The 17,729-nt window shown below is 42.7% G+C and overlaps 1 protein-coding gene and 1 long non-coding RNA gene across 3 annotated transcripts in view; both read left to right on the forward strand.

Annotated features, from left to right (window-relative positions):
* The window catches only part of LOC104832037, a 9,441-nt gene extending 3,356 nt beyond the window's left edge, over positions 1 to 6,085 (forward strand). Inside the window, exons 3-4 of the long non-coding RNA XR_774376.1 lie at positions 1,214 to 1,354; positions 4,491 to 6,085. This is a non-coding gene — a long non-coding RNA (uncharacterized LOC104832037). The remainder of the gene's footprint in view (positions 1 to 1,213; positions 1,355 to 4,490) is intronic.
* Positions 6,086 to 6,358: 273 nt separating this feature from the next.
* Positions 6,359 to 11,266, forward strand: LSM5 (LSM5 homolog, U6 small nuclear RNA associated (S. cerevisiae)). 2 transcript variants are annotated; one of them, XM_010567984.1, is made up of 5 exons: positions 6,359 to 6,415; positions 7,420 to 7,515; positions 7,750 to 7,777; positions 8,441 to 8,513; positions 10,286 to 11,266. In XM_010567984.1, exons 1-5 carry the CDS (start codon positions 6,370 to 6,372, stop codon positions 10,316 to 10,318), a joined length of 276 nt encoding a protein of 91 aa, XP_010566286.1. In that variant the 5' UTR covers positions 6,359 to 6,369; the 3' UTR covers positions 10,319 to 11,266. The 2 variants fall into 2 exon arrangements, with proteins under 2 accessions (XP_010566286.1, XP_010566287.1); XM_010567985.1 differs by lacking the exon at positions 6,359 to 6,415 and adding an exon at positions 6,981 to 7,215.
* The last annotated feature ends 6,463 nt before the right edge of the window (positions 11,267 to 17,729 follow it).

A 17,729-nucleotide genomic window follows, 5' to 3' on the forward strand; every position in this document is an offset into this window, starting at 1 on the left:
CCGGTCCCTGCCCGCGGTGGCGAGAGGCGCCGGGGCGTCCCGGTCTCCGGCACGGGCAGCGAGCGGGGGGGTGGCTCCGGGCCGAGGTTTGGGTGCGGAGCAAAGGCTGGCTGGGGACGAGCGTTGGTGCTCGGCAGAGCCGCGGTGATGTGCTGCGCACTGTCGACGCCGAGGTGTTCTCGGTGAAGGGAGCGTGTTCCTGCGGCCGCAGAAACTTGTTGAGGTACTAGCAGCAGTAAAGCCTGCGAGGGCACTAGAGTGACTGTCTTTCCACTCCACTCTTGCAGCATGTAGACAAGTGGCCCTTAGCTGTAGTCACAGTGAATGACCCCAGTGGGGACCACACACTAGAATTCATTTTCTGTGAACTTCTCACCATCTATGATCCAGTCAACTGTTTCAAGTTCAGTAGATAGAAGATGGGTCTCTTCTTCCATCTCGGGTTCTGTTGAACTTCCCTCTAATCCTCCTTTGTGCCATTCAGAATGCAATTTTAGTGCTATTTGAAGGCTTCGTGGATGCTGTAGTTTCACTAAAATGTTAAAATAATCCTTTTGCAGTAAGCAGGACCAAATGTTATTTGGGTAGTGCATTTAATTGCAGTAGGGCACCATAAAGTAGGTGGGGTTCCAAATAGGCTTCTCCCTGGGAAGTACTGTCATGTGGGAGTGATAGTGTCATTCTCCTGAGAGTCACAGGACTCTCAAGCGTGCAAGCAAAAAAGGAGAGCTTGGGTTGTTCCAGAGGTTTGCAGACACAAATGCAGCATATCTTCGCCTCCAGCTTTGAACAGGATTAAATTTGGGTGGCAGAAACGTTGCTCGGATCTTGACCATTATCCCCACCCACATACTCTGCTGTCCCTTCTGCTGTTGACACTTCCACTTCCTGGGGGTCCCCACTGTGGAAAGGGTTTGCAGATCTCTAGCTCCTGTACTATTTCAGGAACTGCCTGTGTCTGATGAGATATGTTTGAAGAAGGTAACTGGTCAGAATTGTTTCCTTAGAAAATCTTGACTGAGAGTTGTAAAGCAGAGATATATTCCAATGGGTTGTGAGGGGAGCAGAGAGAGGTTTGTGACCTCTAGGCACAGGTGTTAATTATTTGTGAAGTAGGAACTCCTCTTTGGGGCGTCTGGTCAAAATGCTCCCCCCCAAATGCTAGCCACTAAAGGTGATTATTTTGTTTGTAATTCTGTGCTGTTTTCCTCAGATCCCCATTTCTGCCCTGGTGTCTACTGTGGAAGCTCTGGAGGTTGGCTACAGCCAACACAAAAATCCTTCTCATAACCTAATGCATGCTGCAGATGTGACACGGACAGTCTATTACCTCCTTTTCAAGATGTGTGTAGTGGTAAGTACAGGAGAAAGCCAGACAGCACTGACAGGAATGGATTGAAGTCTTAAAGAAATACTGAGCACACAGTACATTCATGCAGTGGTTGTCAAGACAAACAACAGAACAATCTTTGACGATGGACTAGAGAAATTGAAGGCGGACAGATTCCAGGGTGGTGATCAGCCATTGCGGTTAGGGTTCAGCTGGTGGCTCAGGACTCATGGCAATACTTGTGTCTCCCACTGTATGTTGATGATGCCTTTTTCTGGGCAGCTCAGCGAGAAACGCGAAGAAATGCTGCCGCCAGCATGTACTGTGTGATGGAGCATAGGACAGAGAGGTGCAAGCTAACAAGGCATAGCACAGCTCCTGCTATGTCTTTAGGCCAGTTTCAACAATGGCTGAACTGACTTGCGCTCAGGAACAAACTTTTGTGCATACGGTCTGCCTTTTTGTGGTCCCTTGATTGCCACAGTCATGTTGCTTTCAGTTCTGAAGCCAGACCTGGATGCTCTTCCCTGAGGAGTAACATGCTCTAGTGCCTCCTGTATGCATGTCCCGAGTCTCCTGTGCTGAATGTAGCCTGCCCCTGTGAATTGCAATGTTTACTAAAGACATATTTGGAAGGAGTCGGGCCCTGTCTGTCTCAAAACCTGACCCAGACTGCCCGATTCTGACCGGTTGTGTCAGTTGCTCCTGATTGTGTCTGAAGTAAATAGGAATTAGGTAAAATTTGCAGCTAATACAGATGCATACTCAGACCCTCCCATGAGATCCTAAATTGGTCACTGCTGCTTTTAGGGCCATTAGTTAATGAAAATGCACTGCAGGCTGTAGTCAGTAAGAATAATTCAGTGCTGAGTAATGCAAATTGCATTATAATGGTGAGCAAATGGGTCCCCTTTCTCTCCTGAAACCCTTGAAGAAGGGCAGTTTTCACTTGGGGCTACTCTGCTCTGAAAAGGGGCTGCTGGATGGAAACAGCTGCCCAAGTGCAGCAGCCCTACTGCCTGTGTACATTCACAACTGCCTTTTTCCACCTTGCTGCTTCTTGGTCTGTTAGTAATTTAGCTGCAACTCATCTGTGAATGAAGGAGTGCTATTTCGTTCTAGCCCCTGTTGCCATGGTGCTGAATGGGGTTTCATATTCTGTCTGTGAGCACAATACAGCTAGGCAAGTGTTAAAAAAGAGAGCACTGGAAGGACATGAAAATACATGAGTAAGTGATGGAATAGTTTGCTTTTTTTTTTCTCTAAGAGGGAGAGAGATGATGTAGCAGATGAAAAAAAAACCAAAACCAAAAAAACATACATACCAAACCACCCCACTGTTTTAACTTACGTACAGAGCAAACTGGATATGAAGTCCTTGAGGTGCACCAGCACTGTCAGTTTCCTGTGTTCCTTGGTTTGGTGCAAGCCCTGGGCTCCAGTAACCTGTGCTGGATACCTGCCAGTCCACTCCATGGCTCCACATGAGAGCAAAGCAAACAGTGCTGTTGATTAGAAACCAAGGTGTAAAAAAGTAGTTGACAGCATGGCTTGCTCCCTGCTGGCTGTGGTGTTAAAGACCTTAAACCCAGAGGAGCTCAGGAGCTCCCAGAGGTATTTTTTTCTTGTAGAACCAGTTTTCATGGCAAAGCTCCACTTCCATGTTTTATTCCTACCATTGAGATGAAGCTTTTTTCTCACCTGTCTCATGAACTAGAGGTGGAATGCTGCTTCCCTGCATGTTGGCAAACAACACTTGCATTTGAATGCTCTCATACTTCTTGTTTGAGCAAGCAGACTCGGGAAGCAGGTAGGAGAGATGAGCCCGTGGGTTGTATCCTACCAAAGAAAGTAGGGATGCAAGCTGGGGGAAATCAAGCTCTCTCTATTTTTTTTTTTTTTTTTTTACCCAAGGCCTTTGCTGTTCTGGAGACCAAAACTAGCAATAGTGAAGTGCATGTGGGAGAAAAACAGGATGGTTTTCTATGTGGTATGGGGTCAGGAAAGCAGTTGCTTTGCAGTGTTCTGGAAGATCAGCAGTCAGATCCAGCCCTGAACCTTCTCTTCTCCCAGCTGCACAGCGGCAGTTTCCTCTGCCTGCCCTGGTGTGCCATGTGCCCTGGCCCCTCACCATCTTGAAGGCGCTGGACTGGGCCCGCACTGTGTTTGTCAGTGTCTTTCCTGTCCTGGGGACACCAGAACAGGACATGGGAGTCCGCATGCAGTCTCAAAAGTGCCAAATAAGAGAGGAGAGTGGGTTTTGGATTTTAAATTGGGTTTTATTGGTTTTTTTAATTGTTCATTGCCCGGTCTTGCCAAAACTACTTCCTGTCAGGACTGAAGGCTTCTTTTAAAGAGCTGTCTCTCCATCTTGAATGTTTGCAGGGATGGGGCATCTACCTTCTTTGATGACTTGTTGGTATTCTCTGTGCACTGCCAGCTTGGGTCTGGCTTCATCTTCACTCACCCATTTGGTAGCTGAGGACAGCCACCCCCCACTGGTTTTGTCATCCTCAGAATGACAAAATGCCCCCTCCAGGCCCCAATAACCTGGGTGACACTCCAGGGGAGTCCAAGAGGCTCTGGTGGTGTCCAGCTGGAGGGATGAAACAATTGTCTGGTTTGTCTTGAGCTCTTGTATTTCAAGTATCTTCGATGAATACCTGTGCCTTATCTAGAGAAGATACATAGCATTGGAACAGTGTTATTGGTGTTGCAAATCCAACATTGAATTGAAGTGCAATCTGAAAAAGCACAAGCCATAGTTCTTCAATCTGTGTGGGCAATTACCCCACGTCAAGTTATCAAACCCAGAGTAATAGTAGCTGAAGAAGCTGGAGCAACAGCATTATTTATGTATTACTGGAAAGAGATGACACTCCTGTTTTCCTCCCTTATCACAGGCTGGCTCATCATGGTTTGTAGTCTGGTACTACAAGCACATGCCCTGGATGCGTTTCCACAAGATCAATATGTAAATACTTGGATTTGGTTGGCCTCTACTGTAACTAACTCATCTGCCTTCTCTATTGTATCGATTATCAGCTGCAGATCTTTTGACAACGTTTTATTGGCTTGCAAACTCCAGTAGCTGTATTACAGAATTATACTATGTTAAGTGCTTTTGATATTAATGTTCCTCATTGCTATTTTTTCCGAGTAGGTAATGGCTGTATTCCCGGGAACATTACCAAATCAGCTGGCGGTGGACTCTCTCCTTCTACACCATAAACACTGTCCCATCTTGAAGGCATGTGTTGCTTCAATGTAACTGATTAATCAGCCAGCCTAGAGGATGACATTCAATGTTTCCAAGATTTTAACACATCAAATGAAACAATCTACTGGTGGTGTCTGGCTGGCTGAGCTGTGTAATTCCCTGACAGGATGGGTGGGACACTTGATTCAAAGCACTATTGTAGGGATAAGTTTATTCCTTTTTCTATATGTGTTCATTACATGCCTCTACACATTACCCTGCCCTGCACCCTGCAAGCCCAAAGGGACACCTCCAGCTTTGCCAGCCCCAGCAGAAGTGCTCCCTTGAGTGAGGGGGTGGAACGTGGGATAATAACGGACGATTGGCGAGGAAGATTATAAACATGCCCAAGTGACCTGCAGCTGGCGTGCAGAAGTATACATATATTATACTAATTGCTGTTTATCCTTGCATGCTTGACAAGTAGAACATCTGTGTTTAGGTAACACAGGCCTGTGACAGACTTAAGAGGCACCCTATCGAACACGCTTGAGATTCCTGTCCTGCTGTGGGAAGGATCAAAGCACAGTGGTATATTGTGCCTGCACAAATCCCTGATAAACTGGTGAAAACAACAGGGTCAGCAATCCCCTAGCATGGGCTGAGCTCAGCAGTCCCTGTGTCCCTGCTCATGTGCCTGTGCCTGGGTGCTGCTTCAGGGATCCCCCGGTTGGTGAGGTAACAAAAATAAATTTACTGTTTGCATTTAATCCGTGGTTTTGTGGTTGTTCCTGCATCCTGCCTGTGCTGCCTCACACAGTCATTGTAACTACCCCAGCTGGCACTTCAAACACCCTCTGCTCAAGGAGACACGCCAGCCCTGCAGCCTTGCAGTGAGTCAAGTCCAGCAGTCTATCTCTCTGCTCTGGTCATGGCAAAGTGCTCCTGCCTGGAGCCCAGTGGGGCAGCAGCACTCACCCATTTCAAAGGTTGCATTTAACTTCAAGAACAGAAAGTCCAAGCATTCAGTGTTACCTGGGAACTAACCACATTTAAGAACTGAGCCAGCAGCTGAGCATCAGATGATGCCAGCAGCTGTTCATCCTTCAAAAGGCACATGTGCTTCTGGAGGCAGCGCCACCTTCCTAGGCGAAGGACGGAGTTTATTCAGGCTCAATTCTTCTGGCATCTGCCCTGTCACAAAACGTGCAATGGCTCTGGAAGTTGAAACACTGGTTTAATTAATGCTGTAGCATTAAGCAAGCAAAGCCTGTTTGAATGGCCAGTGGTTTTTTGGCTCCAAGCCCATTGTGCACAGGCAAAAGGGCTTCAAAAATCCTTCTTACAACAGCCATCTTGTGAATTGATAAGCAAATCTGGGGGAAAACATAACTATCAGCACATAAAACAGCTATGATGTACAGTGCATAAAATCCTTCCACCTGACGCACCCGAGGGAAAGAAGACTTATTTGAAGGGGGAGATTGACACCCTGAGGCCGCCGGGCTGTTCGGGTACCGGTTGCACCGGCCGCAGCCCAAGGCGGCGCCGGACGGCTGGAGGAGAATGGAGGGGAAATAAAGGGGGTTTCCTTTAAAACTCTACCGGGATGCGTTCAACACGCGCGACTGACAGGAACGCGAGCCGCACGTTCAACACCCACCTCACGAAATATCATGACTCCCGCTCGTTCCCGGCTTTTATAGGAAAACGGTCGGGGGCGGGGGAGGGACCGGGAGGAGGCACCAGAGTGGGGGAGCGGCAACTCTGCCATCCGCTCGTCGGGGCTGGCCCTCGCGGGAGGCGGTGGCAGCAGCGATTGGTCAGGTCTGGGTCCAACATGGCGGCTAACGCGACCACCAACCCCTCTCAGCTCCTGCCGCTCGGTAACCGGCCCTGCCGCGGCCCTTCCGCGCTCTCTTGGTGTTCGGGGGGAGGATTCCGTCTTGTGGGCGGCGGGCGGAAGGGAAGGAAGGAAGGAAGGAAAAGAGAGTCCGTTTGCGGGTACCTCTGGGTGACGCGAGCGCCGCTGCCCGCTGCTTGGCGGGAAGCTGGAGTGGGGTGGGCGGGGTTGGAAGACGCCCGGCGGTTCCCGTCAGGCGAGGGTTTCCTCGGCCAGCCCGGGGGTGCAGTGCTGTGTGGAGGCGGCGTGAGGCGAGGGAGGGCGGTGGCGGCTGGATGGGGGCGGGGGAAGGCCGGCGTGGAGAGGCCGGGCCGCGCTCCCGCTTCGGCTCGGCGGCGGGAGGCGAAGCCCTTCGCCTTCGCAGGCGGGGTGAAGTGCGCGGGTCTGGCCGCAGCGTCCGGCGTTCTTGGCCGGTGAGGGAAAAATTCTCGCCGGCCCGGGGCTGAGGGGCCGGGGGTGTGGGCGGCGCGGGGCGGCCCTCCCGGCTCGTCAGTCAGGCGTCTGCGTGAGGCCGCGGGGCCTCCCGCCGCTCGGGAGCCGCGGCCGGACCGGTCAGCGGCCCCGTCCCTGCCCGCGGTGGCGAGAGGCGCCGGGGCGTCCCGGTCTCCGGCACGGGCAGCGAGCGGGGGGGTGGCTCCGGGCCGAGGTTTGGGTGCGGAGCAAAGGCTGGCTGGGGACGAGCGTTGGTGCTCGGCAGAGCCGCGGTGATGTGCTGCGCACTGTCGACGCCGAGGTGTTCTCGGTGAAGGGAGCGTGTTCCTGCGGCCGCAGAAACTTGTTGAGGTACTAGCAGCAGTAAAGCCTGCGAAGAAACTTTTTTTTTAAATATTTTTTCCTCTTTTTTTTTTTCCCCCTTCTTTTTGTGTTTTTTACCTGTGCCCGTGGCATTTACTTTTTTTGCTGCCACAATGTTAAGGTTTGTGTTCGAAAAATGTTCTATAAAACAATCTCTTGTGTCTTTCCGTTTATTTTTGTTTTTATTTACAGAACTTGTGGACAAATGTATAGGTTCACGCATTCATATTGTGATGAAGAGTGATAAAGAAATTGTTGGAACACTTCTAGGATTTGATGACTTTGTCAGTATCCTTTGATGGAAGTGTTTAAGGCCATCCAGTTTATGCTCCAGTTCAATTATGTTATTGCTTTTGAGAGGTTTGAGTTCACTGGATGGAACCTTTTTGTATGGATCCATTGTATTATTCCGATTTTTTTTATTTTACAGGTAAAATCACAGCTCAGTGTAAAATGGAAATAACTTTAAATATTTTTATTTAAAAATTCGGGGCCTTATTTTCCTTGAAACTGGATTTTCAGATATGGTGTTAGAAGACGTTACAGAATTGTAAGTATTATTTCTGCCTCTTGTTGCTATTTAATGTTTGGTTTCCTGAGGAAAAATATTTTGTAAGATCTATAAGCAAAGTGTTTTTATATTTTTTGAATACTTGCCAGCTGAATGGTTTGTACCTTGGACTTTTAACTATAGAGGGTGATCTATTCAGGACAGCCATGTCACAGAGTAGCTGCTGCATGATTTATGCTTGTAAACAGGTTCCTACTTTGTAGCCTTAACTTTGCATGGATTGTGTGTTGAACTTTCCAGTAGTTTGTTTGCTTTTATATTTCCTTAAGGTCTAGGCAAAGATTTAGAAAGTAGAAAGTTAGCAGACTTAAGGATAAGTATTTATTACTTTGCCATGCCATGTTGCTATTTGAAACCTATTTTGAGTATTGGTGGTATTTAAGAAATTGCCAAGATTTAGAGGGTGAATCTGTATCTTTATGTGTACTGAGCAGAAGAGTACAATGGAACTTTTTAGTTGCCAGGTAGCTTTCTTTACCCAGGTGGTCAATTTATCAAGATTACACTGCAGTGTGGCTAATTTATTTGTTAGTTCCAACAACTGTCATCTTAATGTAGAGATTTATGTCAGCTTTGTAGTCAAAACTGGAATTGTTGTCCCTGGTTATGTGTTCTTTCTGACTTTTTCTAATGCTGCTTCAGTGAGATTACCCCTGAGGGCAGAAGAATCACAAAGCTAGACCAGATTTTGCTAAATGGAAACAATATAACAATGGTAAGTCATTGTTGTTAAAATGCTGCATGCCTTTATTTTCTGTACCTGTAAATTGATCAGTAATTGAGTTCAACTACTTTAAGCTGATATTTCCAGAGAGTTCAATTATATAAGGTGCTTTCAAGTAGCTTCTGGGGCATATATGTGTATGAATGATGCTGGAAAAGTGATCTTAATGTCTTAGTTGGTATATGTTACAGTTTAAAAAAAAAAAAAAAAAGGCATGGCCCTAATTTTATTTTGGTGAATGTTTTTTGGTCTTCAGGTGTGCAAGGGAGTCACTGGCTTTAAGCACTCTGTAGGCTGGTTCATACAGTGGCTTTTAACTCATGAGTGCTTGCCTGCATAAGTGTGTAGATGGAATGCATCTACACTTTATCCATTATTGTACGTATAAATGTGTTTGCAGCAGTTTGGATGCTTACAAGCTTGTCAAGTTGTTTGGCAGTTATGATACCATGTGATGCCCAGAGAGCTGTACCTTTATGTTCTCTGAAAAAATCCCAAGGTCTGTTGGATTATACCAAATCAGAAGCACTATGATTTTTAGTTTATCATCTGCTGAGGTATGTAGATCAGTACTGAAACAGTAATTAAATACTGTGATTATGCATCCCTAGGCTGAATTTTGCAACTTCCTAAATACCACAAAAGCGTACCCAGAGCAGTTTTTTGCTTGTCCACATAGATGGCTACAAAGTCTGGACTTCCTACATAAGGGCATTCCTAATTTTGTGGGAAGAGGAGAGGAAGACTGACTTGAGTCAAAGTCAGCTCTTTGTGAATGAGGAATAATCTCCATTTTGCTGTCTTACCTACCTTGCACCTCCTCACTGTGTGTCTGAGCAAGTGCCATCTTGACTTCAATTCTAAGCCTTTTTCTGCTTTTGTTATTGTTCTGCCTCCTTAAAGGATAGTGCATGTTCTTCTTGTATGGGGTAAATTTACTACCATCCAGTTAAGCTGGTGGTATACTGTCCTTGAAGCAGAAGCTGGTGATTCTTAGAGTGCAAATTTTCAGGGAGATGTAGATAAGTTTCTGTATTAGACCTTGTGTCTCTCTTGTGGACACATCTTTGCACGTCAGGAAGATTATATGCTTTAGACTTTTTCTTGCTTCGGTCCCGAAAGCAGTGAAGCTCTTTTGTCTTTAGAAGTGCTCAGCTAATTATTAAGAATATCTCAGTAAAAGCAATGGTTATCCTTTTCTTTTTTCCTTTATTCATGTTTTTCCTTCTGTATTTCTTTTCTGTTGTTCAGTTCTTTACTTTCTTCTCAGGAAAATTACTCCCTGCTGCCTGTAGAAGGGTTGAGGCTCTTTATTAGCTTTTGGGCTCTGCTTAGCAATAGAAATTGGAAAGAGGAACCAACTTCCCAGTATAGTGGCAGTCTGGGGAGGAATCAGCAATTGAAGAAATTCTTCACGAAAGGATGTTCTTTGTCCTTTTAAAAATGAGCTCTAGTGTTTCTAGACAGAATCATCTCCTTGAAGTGAATACCAAAGACAAAAACCAAAATGTGTGTTACCTAGGAACTCCTTTGTGTTTTGTTAAAGATTATTTGTATTTTGGAGATTCTTTCTGGCATGTGCTTCTGTGGCAGTAACTGACTTCCTCTCTTGGGAGAGGAAGATAATATTGAATCTAAAAAACACTTTTGTGGTCTACAAATTAAGTCTCCATCTGCTAAAATGTAAACCAAGAACTGTCACATGTGGGTTTGTAAAACTCAAATCTATGGCACTAACACAAAATTGTCGTCTTCTTTTATAGCTGGTTCCTGGAGGAGAAGGACCTGAAGTATAAATTGATGCAGTTGTCATCTGTGAAGACATGTTATATATACATATGTAATCTAAATAGAGCTTTTGGGGTATGGGTGTGGGTGGGTTTTGGTGTGGGTCGTTTGTTTTGTTTACACACTCTTGCAGTTGACATTTGATAAAAGAGAAGGATTTCGCCTTCAGGAAGGGTGCATTGCTAATGATAATGCTGATTTTATAAGTTGAAATCATGATTTTCTTGTAAAGACGCACTAATTTCTTCAGAATAAAAGGCTTTCTTTTTGTTAGTTACTGTGTTCTGTTATGTAAGTGCATGAGTTAGTTTTATAACTGGTTGATGGAGTGGAAAAATAATAGTTACATTCCAGTTGCTGTCAGTCTTCAGTTTTTCTACATCTGTTGCATTTGTTTATGGCCCAGGTCTATATAAAACCCAAGTTGTGAGCCAAGAGATTGCTATTCTTTGCAGTACAGGCAGATACTAAGCTGGATGGTTTGTTTAAACACTGCTTCAGGCTGTGTCACCGTAAACCATGTGGTAGAGTGCTGTAGAATTCTGAAAGCTCTTCAAAGTGGATGCATCTATTTGATGCTCAGCAGCCTTTGGTTCTGCTGGCCTTGAGGTTCAGCTCTCTTGGACTTCTTTTGCTTGGCAGATGTACTTTGTTACAGTAAAGGCACTGTAGTGGTATTTGGCAAGTGAGGACAGACAGACCAGACCTAGTTCATGACCGGGTGAGGGGGTGGGAAGGTTGGTGTTGAAACTTCTCATTCCTATCGGTGGTGAGACTGCTTGCACCACTAAGTGGTGCTGTGTATGTATACTTAATTAAATTGCGAGCTGCCTGTGCCTGCCTGCTTGTGTAGTTCGGAGTAGTCATTTTAGAGGAAACGTTCTTTTGGCTGCATTTGTTCTCCTGTGATACAAAAATTTGACAGTGCTTGGGGGCAACTACTACTTTAGGAGAATTTCTATAAAGTAATAAATTGCTGGTTTTATTTTGCCATGATGGACAAAAAAATAACTGATTCTAAATCATGTCCACTGCAGCTTATGCTTCCATAACACACCATTCAACTGATTTCCATGTGTAAATGTCTTTGGAGAGGAATCACAGGTGCCTGCTGTTACTATAGGGACAAGCAGCATGGGCTCACAGGAGCAGAACATGCTTTGCCTTCTTATCACCAGAAGAAGAAAGAAGAGTTGAAGAAAGGTGCTCAGGAGCAAAAGACTACAAGGAAGTTGCTGTACTTGATCCTTTTGCCTTGCTTTATCTGACAGAAAAGCTACCTTCTGCTAGCTGGGTCTTGGCTTGAAATACAGTGAGAACTTCTTGCTTTAGCCTATTAAAGGAGAAAGAGACTCCCTCCCCTCTCCCAGGGAGCGTACTACTTTTGGCTCACTTGTTCTGAATATATGATCTGCAATTACAATGTTTAGATTGCATGGTGACAATCTATACTATTGAGTCCCTGAATGGGTTTTCATTTCTGTCCCCGTTTCCTTCTCCAGCTTTTTTCAATACGTCAATTAAAAAAAAAAAAGATTTTTTTTTTTTAAACTTACATGAACATCTGTCAGCTTTGGCCCCAAACACTTTATTTCCTAGAAACAGTTTGAGTCTTTTCATCAGAATATTTAAAAGATTTCTAGCCAGTGTAGTACTACTGTGTTGGGGTTTTTTTAATAAGTTTCTATACAGGTTCCAGTGTGTGCACTAAATTTCTACTGTGTTCAGTATTTTGAAAACAGTCTTAAGCTGAAGAGAGATTTCATGCTTGGGAGAGAAAAAGAACAGGTCTTGACTCAAAAGCAACTTTTCAAAGGGAAAGGTAAACTATTTTGTTTCTTTTGGGATTTTTATTCTGACAGCACAAACATCTTGTTCTCTCAGGATTTTGTTACCTCTGGGAAAAAACCCTTGGTATTGCTTCACTTCCTCTTTCCCTGGTTGTGGGTTTTTCACTCCTTTCAGAAGAAGTGCTGAGACTCTTACGTTTTAGGAAGGCATTTTAACTCACGACTCAGAGGTCTGCAGACATCACTGTAGAGACAGTTTCTGTGCATCCAAATGCTGTTAATTCATTAAAATACAAGAGGAAAGATTTGTAACTTGGAGCTGAGAAGTCAAAGTATTCCAGATGGGTCTGGTTTACTTTGCATTCAGTATTCATGTAGCCTGTTGCTTTGAAAGTGCGGGTAATAAGCTTTTCAATTGAATAAATGAGTGGTGGTGGTTTTTGTTTTTCTTCCCCTAGAAATCCAGTGCTTAATCATACTGCACTGTCCTGTAGAAATTGTGGATGCTGTGGTGTTCTCCAGAATGCTACTTAGGCTGCCGCTACAAGTAGGTCATTTATAATAATAACCTTAGACTTTAAAAATACATAACACTTAATGATGCTTAAAGTTTAGAGCAGGGTAGTCATCAGGTTAAAATAACTTCATGCTTGTGACATGCACAGTGATGGTTCCTTTCAGGTTTTTGAGTGTTTTTTTTCCTTCTTTAAGATAGTACTGGTTGTAGTGATCTTTAGTTTTATGATATGGCTAACTGTCTTAGTATGGATATGATTCCTTTTTGCCTACTATTTGAGTTTACTTGCAGACATAGTTAAGATAGCTCTTTAGAGTTGTGTGTGGAGTGTGTGTGTATATAGATATGGGTGTGTGTTAAAGTAATAAGACCTAAAGTGCCCTCCCCACATCATTAGTTTTTGATGACCTGTATTTCAGTGTTACCAAGATTTTAAAGCGACCTGAGTATTGCTGTTGCAAATGTTTCCATGTTTGTCTAACTATTCTGATGAAATAAATAAAAAAAAGAAATCAAAACACTGAATGTTTCATTACATGCCCTATAACTATATAGGCTTTCTCTGTCTGATATCTATTTCTTTTTTCAGGATTCACTGTATTTTTTTTACCGTATGAAATGGAAAGAGATTTCTGGCTTACTGTTGGCTTTTAATAGATGTGTTGTCCTTGGGGAATTAATTCATAGAGTTTGGAATTTAACTGAAGGACATTTTGCATGCCCGTGTTCAAATATTGATGCTAACAAGCCACCATACAGTTCATGTTCATAGCTTTATGGATACTTAAAGATAGGCAATAGTCTTATTTTTTAATAATGCTTAACCTTTTTCTCTTTGGCAAGAACAAGCAAGTCTGCCTGGTTTTGTAGTACTTGCAGCTTTTCCTTATCATCAGACTTTGAAAAGGGGAGAACCAGTATCAAGTACACAGTTAGGATGGTGATTTTTAAAATACTGAGTTGCATAACAGTCTCAGGAAGAACATGTGTGACTGGGCATGAGAGTCTGTGGTGCAGCATTACTAACATTTGCTAAAAAAAGTTTTAAAGAATGTAGCATTTGCTTTATGAATGATACTTGAGGACAAATTCTGATGCTGCTGAAGTATTGAAAAATATGCACTGATTTCAGTGATTATGCAGGTTTGATTTCTGCTCATGCCTTAAATCTGAAGAGAAACCTACATTTGAAGGAGGATTCTGTATGAAGGGTAATCAAACCAGTAACCTACTTTAAAATATTTGGAGCATTGGTTAAAGGCAAATAAGTAAAGTTTATCATATGCTCCTACATCAGCTGTGACTATTGAATACAGACAGCAGTCCACCTCAGAACTTTTTGGTGTACAACTGAAACATTTAAGTTGTAAGACTTCACAGCCATGAGCTGATGAGCCATGGTTCTCTCAAAGTGCTTTAAGTTTAGTTTCTTGTGTGGCAGTGACTCTTTTGAACGTTAGGAACTATACAACAGGGTAAAAGACAAATTTAGTGAATGGTATGTGTCATTATCAAAAGCTGTTTGCATTTCACCATGATGCAGATCCTTTCTATAGCAGTTGTGTTGGCACATGCCTTAGAATTCAGCTAATCCTCTCTTGAACTCCTTTAGACTTTTGGCCTCCACTACATCCCTGACAATTATTTCCTTTACAAATTAAAAAAAAGGGGTGGGAGTGGGGAGAAAGAAGAAGAATGGGTGGAGGAAGTGGGGGGTAAAAAGTATGTTGTCTGCCAATGCTGTGAGCTGCTCACTCACTTTTTCCATAGAACTCCTGGTTGTTTTTTTTTTATTTTTCTACCTTAGCCTATTAGCCTATCCTCTGCACCTCTGGCCCTTTCCTGAAGTTCGTCTGTAGTTTTCTACATTAGTAGGTAAATTATCTATTTTATTTTATAGAGCTTTCATAGTCTTTAAATTATAGAAGTATTTAAATCTTGGAAGAAATGTATTTGCTTATTGATTTTTGTGAGTAGCTATGAAATTCTTATTTATTAGTTGCCCCTTTTTAAATTAAAATAAAAATTAATGTTACGCAAGAAATATATTGAAAGTAAATGTTAGGGTCTTACTACTGCTCGATGTCGAGAGATCATGGGAAATGCAGAGAATTTGTGTTAAAAGTTATGGATATTTTTCAAGATATTTTTCCAGGTCTGAGGCACACTGAAAGATTTCTTTCATGTGGTAGGGTGTTTGGTTTCATTGACTTCAGCAGAATACATTGACTTAAAATAGCTGAGAATCTGATGATAAGATTTTATACTCTACCTAATGTAGTGTTGTGATGACTTGTCATCTGAAATCAAAATTGTATTTGATCATCTTAACAGGAGGCTGGATCTTTGATCTGGAAATTATGCTGATAGTGATGTTACAGAATCCATGCTTGTGACTTAACTGGTTTCTTGCAGCCCCTCAAGTTCATTAAGGACAATAAAGACCCATTCCTTTTTGTTATGGTGCTATCATCAGTGATGGAGGTATTACCTTGTCAATTGTAAGACGTGGTTTAACTGCTGTTGGATTCTGCTTTTATGCCTGAAAAACCTGTTGATTTAAATGGGTTTGTGCAGCTTATGCTAATGATATGGCTGGAATGAAGCAGGGTCTTGTGTAGTCTTCAAGGACTGTATATGGTCATGGTTTACAGCTGAGTGGGAGGGATTCATTAAAGTCACTTCTTATTTGCACTATTTAATAGCTTAAATATGAGCGAACAGTATAATTGGAACAGTTTCATTTTTACAAGAGGAAATTTATAAATCAGTTTTTATCCTGTGTTAGAATTAAGATACGTATTTACTGAAGACAATGAGTCTAGCCCAAACACTGAAATGCTTCTGTTTTGGGTACACTATTGGAACTTTTGTAGAATTTTCAAATCATAACAGCCTGTCAGTTTCTGCTTGTTGAGTCTGAGACATTACATGATGCCCTTTGAACAGGTAAATACTGCAATAATTGGTATTTGGTTCGTAGACTATACCTTTTGTATGCTCTGAAGTCACATATAAATAACTTCTATTGTTTCCTTTTCATTTATAAAAGTTCTGTTCATCAAACCATATAAGCACGTACCTGAATTCCACTAAATTCAATGTTAAACTTCCTGAATTGCTATAAACTATTGTGTTGCTGTAAACTGTTTTGGCTGATAAACCTAAGCGGTCAGCTTGGTATTCCTACATGTATATGTGATTAAAATGCAACAGCTCAGAACAAGTTACCAGGCAACTGCACACTCTGGCTGCATAGGAGGCACAAAGCACCTGGCCCGTTCCTTTTAATCAGTGGAAAAGTACAGATTCTCCTGTGACCTTGGTCACTCTAACATATAGTTAAGAGTACTTTTATACTGCTCTCACAGTGGGAGAAACACTCTGTGTGTTTGTGCAGTGTGTGAGAATCACTTTACCAAGATTCTTTCATTTCTAAAACACTTGGGGAAAAAACACCCAAAACAAAATGCAATTTTAAGACTTATTTAACCCAAGGCAGACTTCAGGATTCTCATTCTCACAAGTTACTTTACAATTGTACAACCTTGTAGACTGTACTGAGAATCTTGTATGTGACATATTTAAAAGTTTCATTTTTGGTCTTACACACTTTTGCTGATCGTTAATGCCTTTGTTTGCTAATGGCAACTGGCAGCAGACAATGCATATTGGTTTCAAGGCCCTGTGGAACAGAAGGTAGTTTGCCAGTGTTCTAACTGCTGTTGCAGACATTGTTTCGGTGGATTGCAAGTGACACGTTGCAAGTACCTTTTCCTACCATTGCTGCATTATTATTTTTTTTCAATCCAGAAGAATGTTTCTGTACTTCCCTTCCCCATAGATGCACGTTGATCTATGTTGCGTGCTCTTGCAGAGTTCTTAGTCTACCAGTTACAGATTACTCCTTTCAGTTTTTGTGCATTTATGAATGTGTATCTACCTATATACCCACTAAACTAACATTTATTCAGAGGTAATATGCAACTGCTACAGAAGTCAGCTATTTTGCAACTTACGGTGTCTGCCCCCAGTCAGTTGTTTTACTATCTATAAGTACCTAATGACCAAGAAGGGCAATGTCAGAAAATAGACGAGTTAGGCTTTATATTAGAAATGGGTTTTGTAAGATTTAAGAGAACACAGTTTTGGAATAAGGATTTATGTACAGCGCTCAGTGTTCTGTTGGGCTAATGTTTTGCAAGAAACTGAGGTGTTTAACTTTCAAATGCTGTTTATGTAAATTGGCTTACCTATGAGTAATCTCCTTCAGCTGTGTGTAACAATGAAATAAATTTGCATATGTAGACATATGCATACATAATTGTATGTGCACAGCTGGGGATGATGCTTGTGTTTGGTGAGGATAGAAATACACAGAGGGACAGCAATGGGGAAAGAAGCAGCTCTAAAGATAGTCTAGTGTTGCTCTCATTCTAAAGGTGAATGTTATCAACTTCCTGTGTCGTTCTTGACAAATGCCTGTCTAATTTATTCGTAAACATTTCTGTAATTATTACTACTGTTGCAAAGATTGCTACGTACCCTACGTTTTTCAGGTTGTAATTCAAACCCCATTATTCTGTGTCCTGTGTGCAGTGGATGTACACAAGATTTTCTTTATGGCTACCTTTTAGAGTTTAAACATTGTTATTTCTCTTCAGTATTGCCCTTTCCAGGTTAAGCAACTGTTTTTCAGTTTATACTTTGAAGTCAAACTTTTGTACATCATTGACCACTCTCTTGGACTTCTGTAGACTCTCACCAGTTACACTACACCCTTCTTGAAAAGCAGTACATCATCTGGAGGGTTCAACAGCTAATCTGTGCAAACGTAGTGCTGCAAAAATAATGCTTGGATTTAGCAACTCAAGTGTGATGTGTGATGAGGAATCACTGGGCCTTTTAATTAGTGAGAAGCAGTACATAAAAACTAGGTGACAGAAACAGGACGTGAGGCTGGCATACTGGTCTTCAAGCTTGCAGTGCAGCTTTGTGGGCTTTGGATGACTAAAGAAAAGCATGAGGCAGAGGAGAGAACTGCTGCTGGATCTTAGTAAATCATTTGGAGAGAGGTTTTCAAAGTCAGGAATTAAAGTCAGGTGCCCAATT

Source organism: Haliaeetus leucocephalus, unplaced genomic scaffold (assembly GCF_000737465.1).
Source record: "Haliaeetus leucocephalus isolate CR32 unplaced genomic scaffold, Haliaeetus_leucocephalus-4.0 Scaffold234, whole genome shotgun sequence".
Taxonomy (NCBI): Eukaryota; Metazoa; Chordata; class Aves; order Accipitriformes; family Accipitridae; genus Haliaeetus; species Haliaeetus leucocephalus.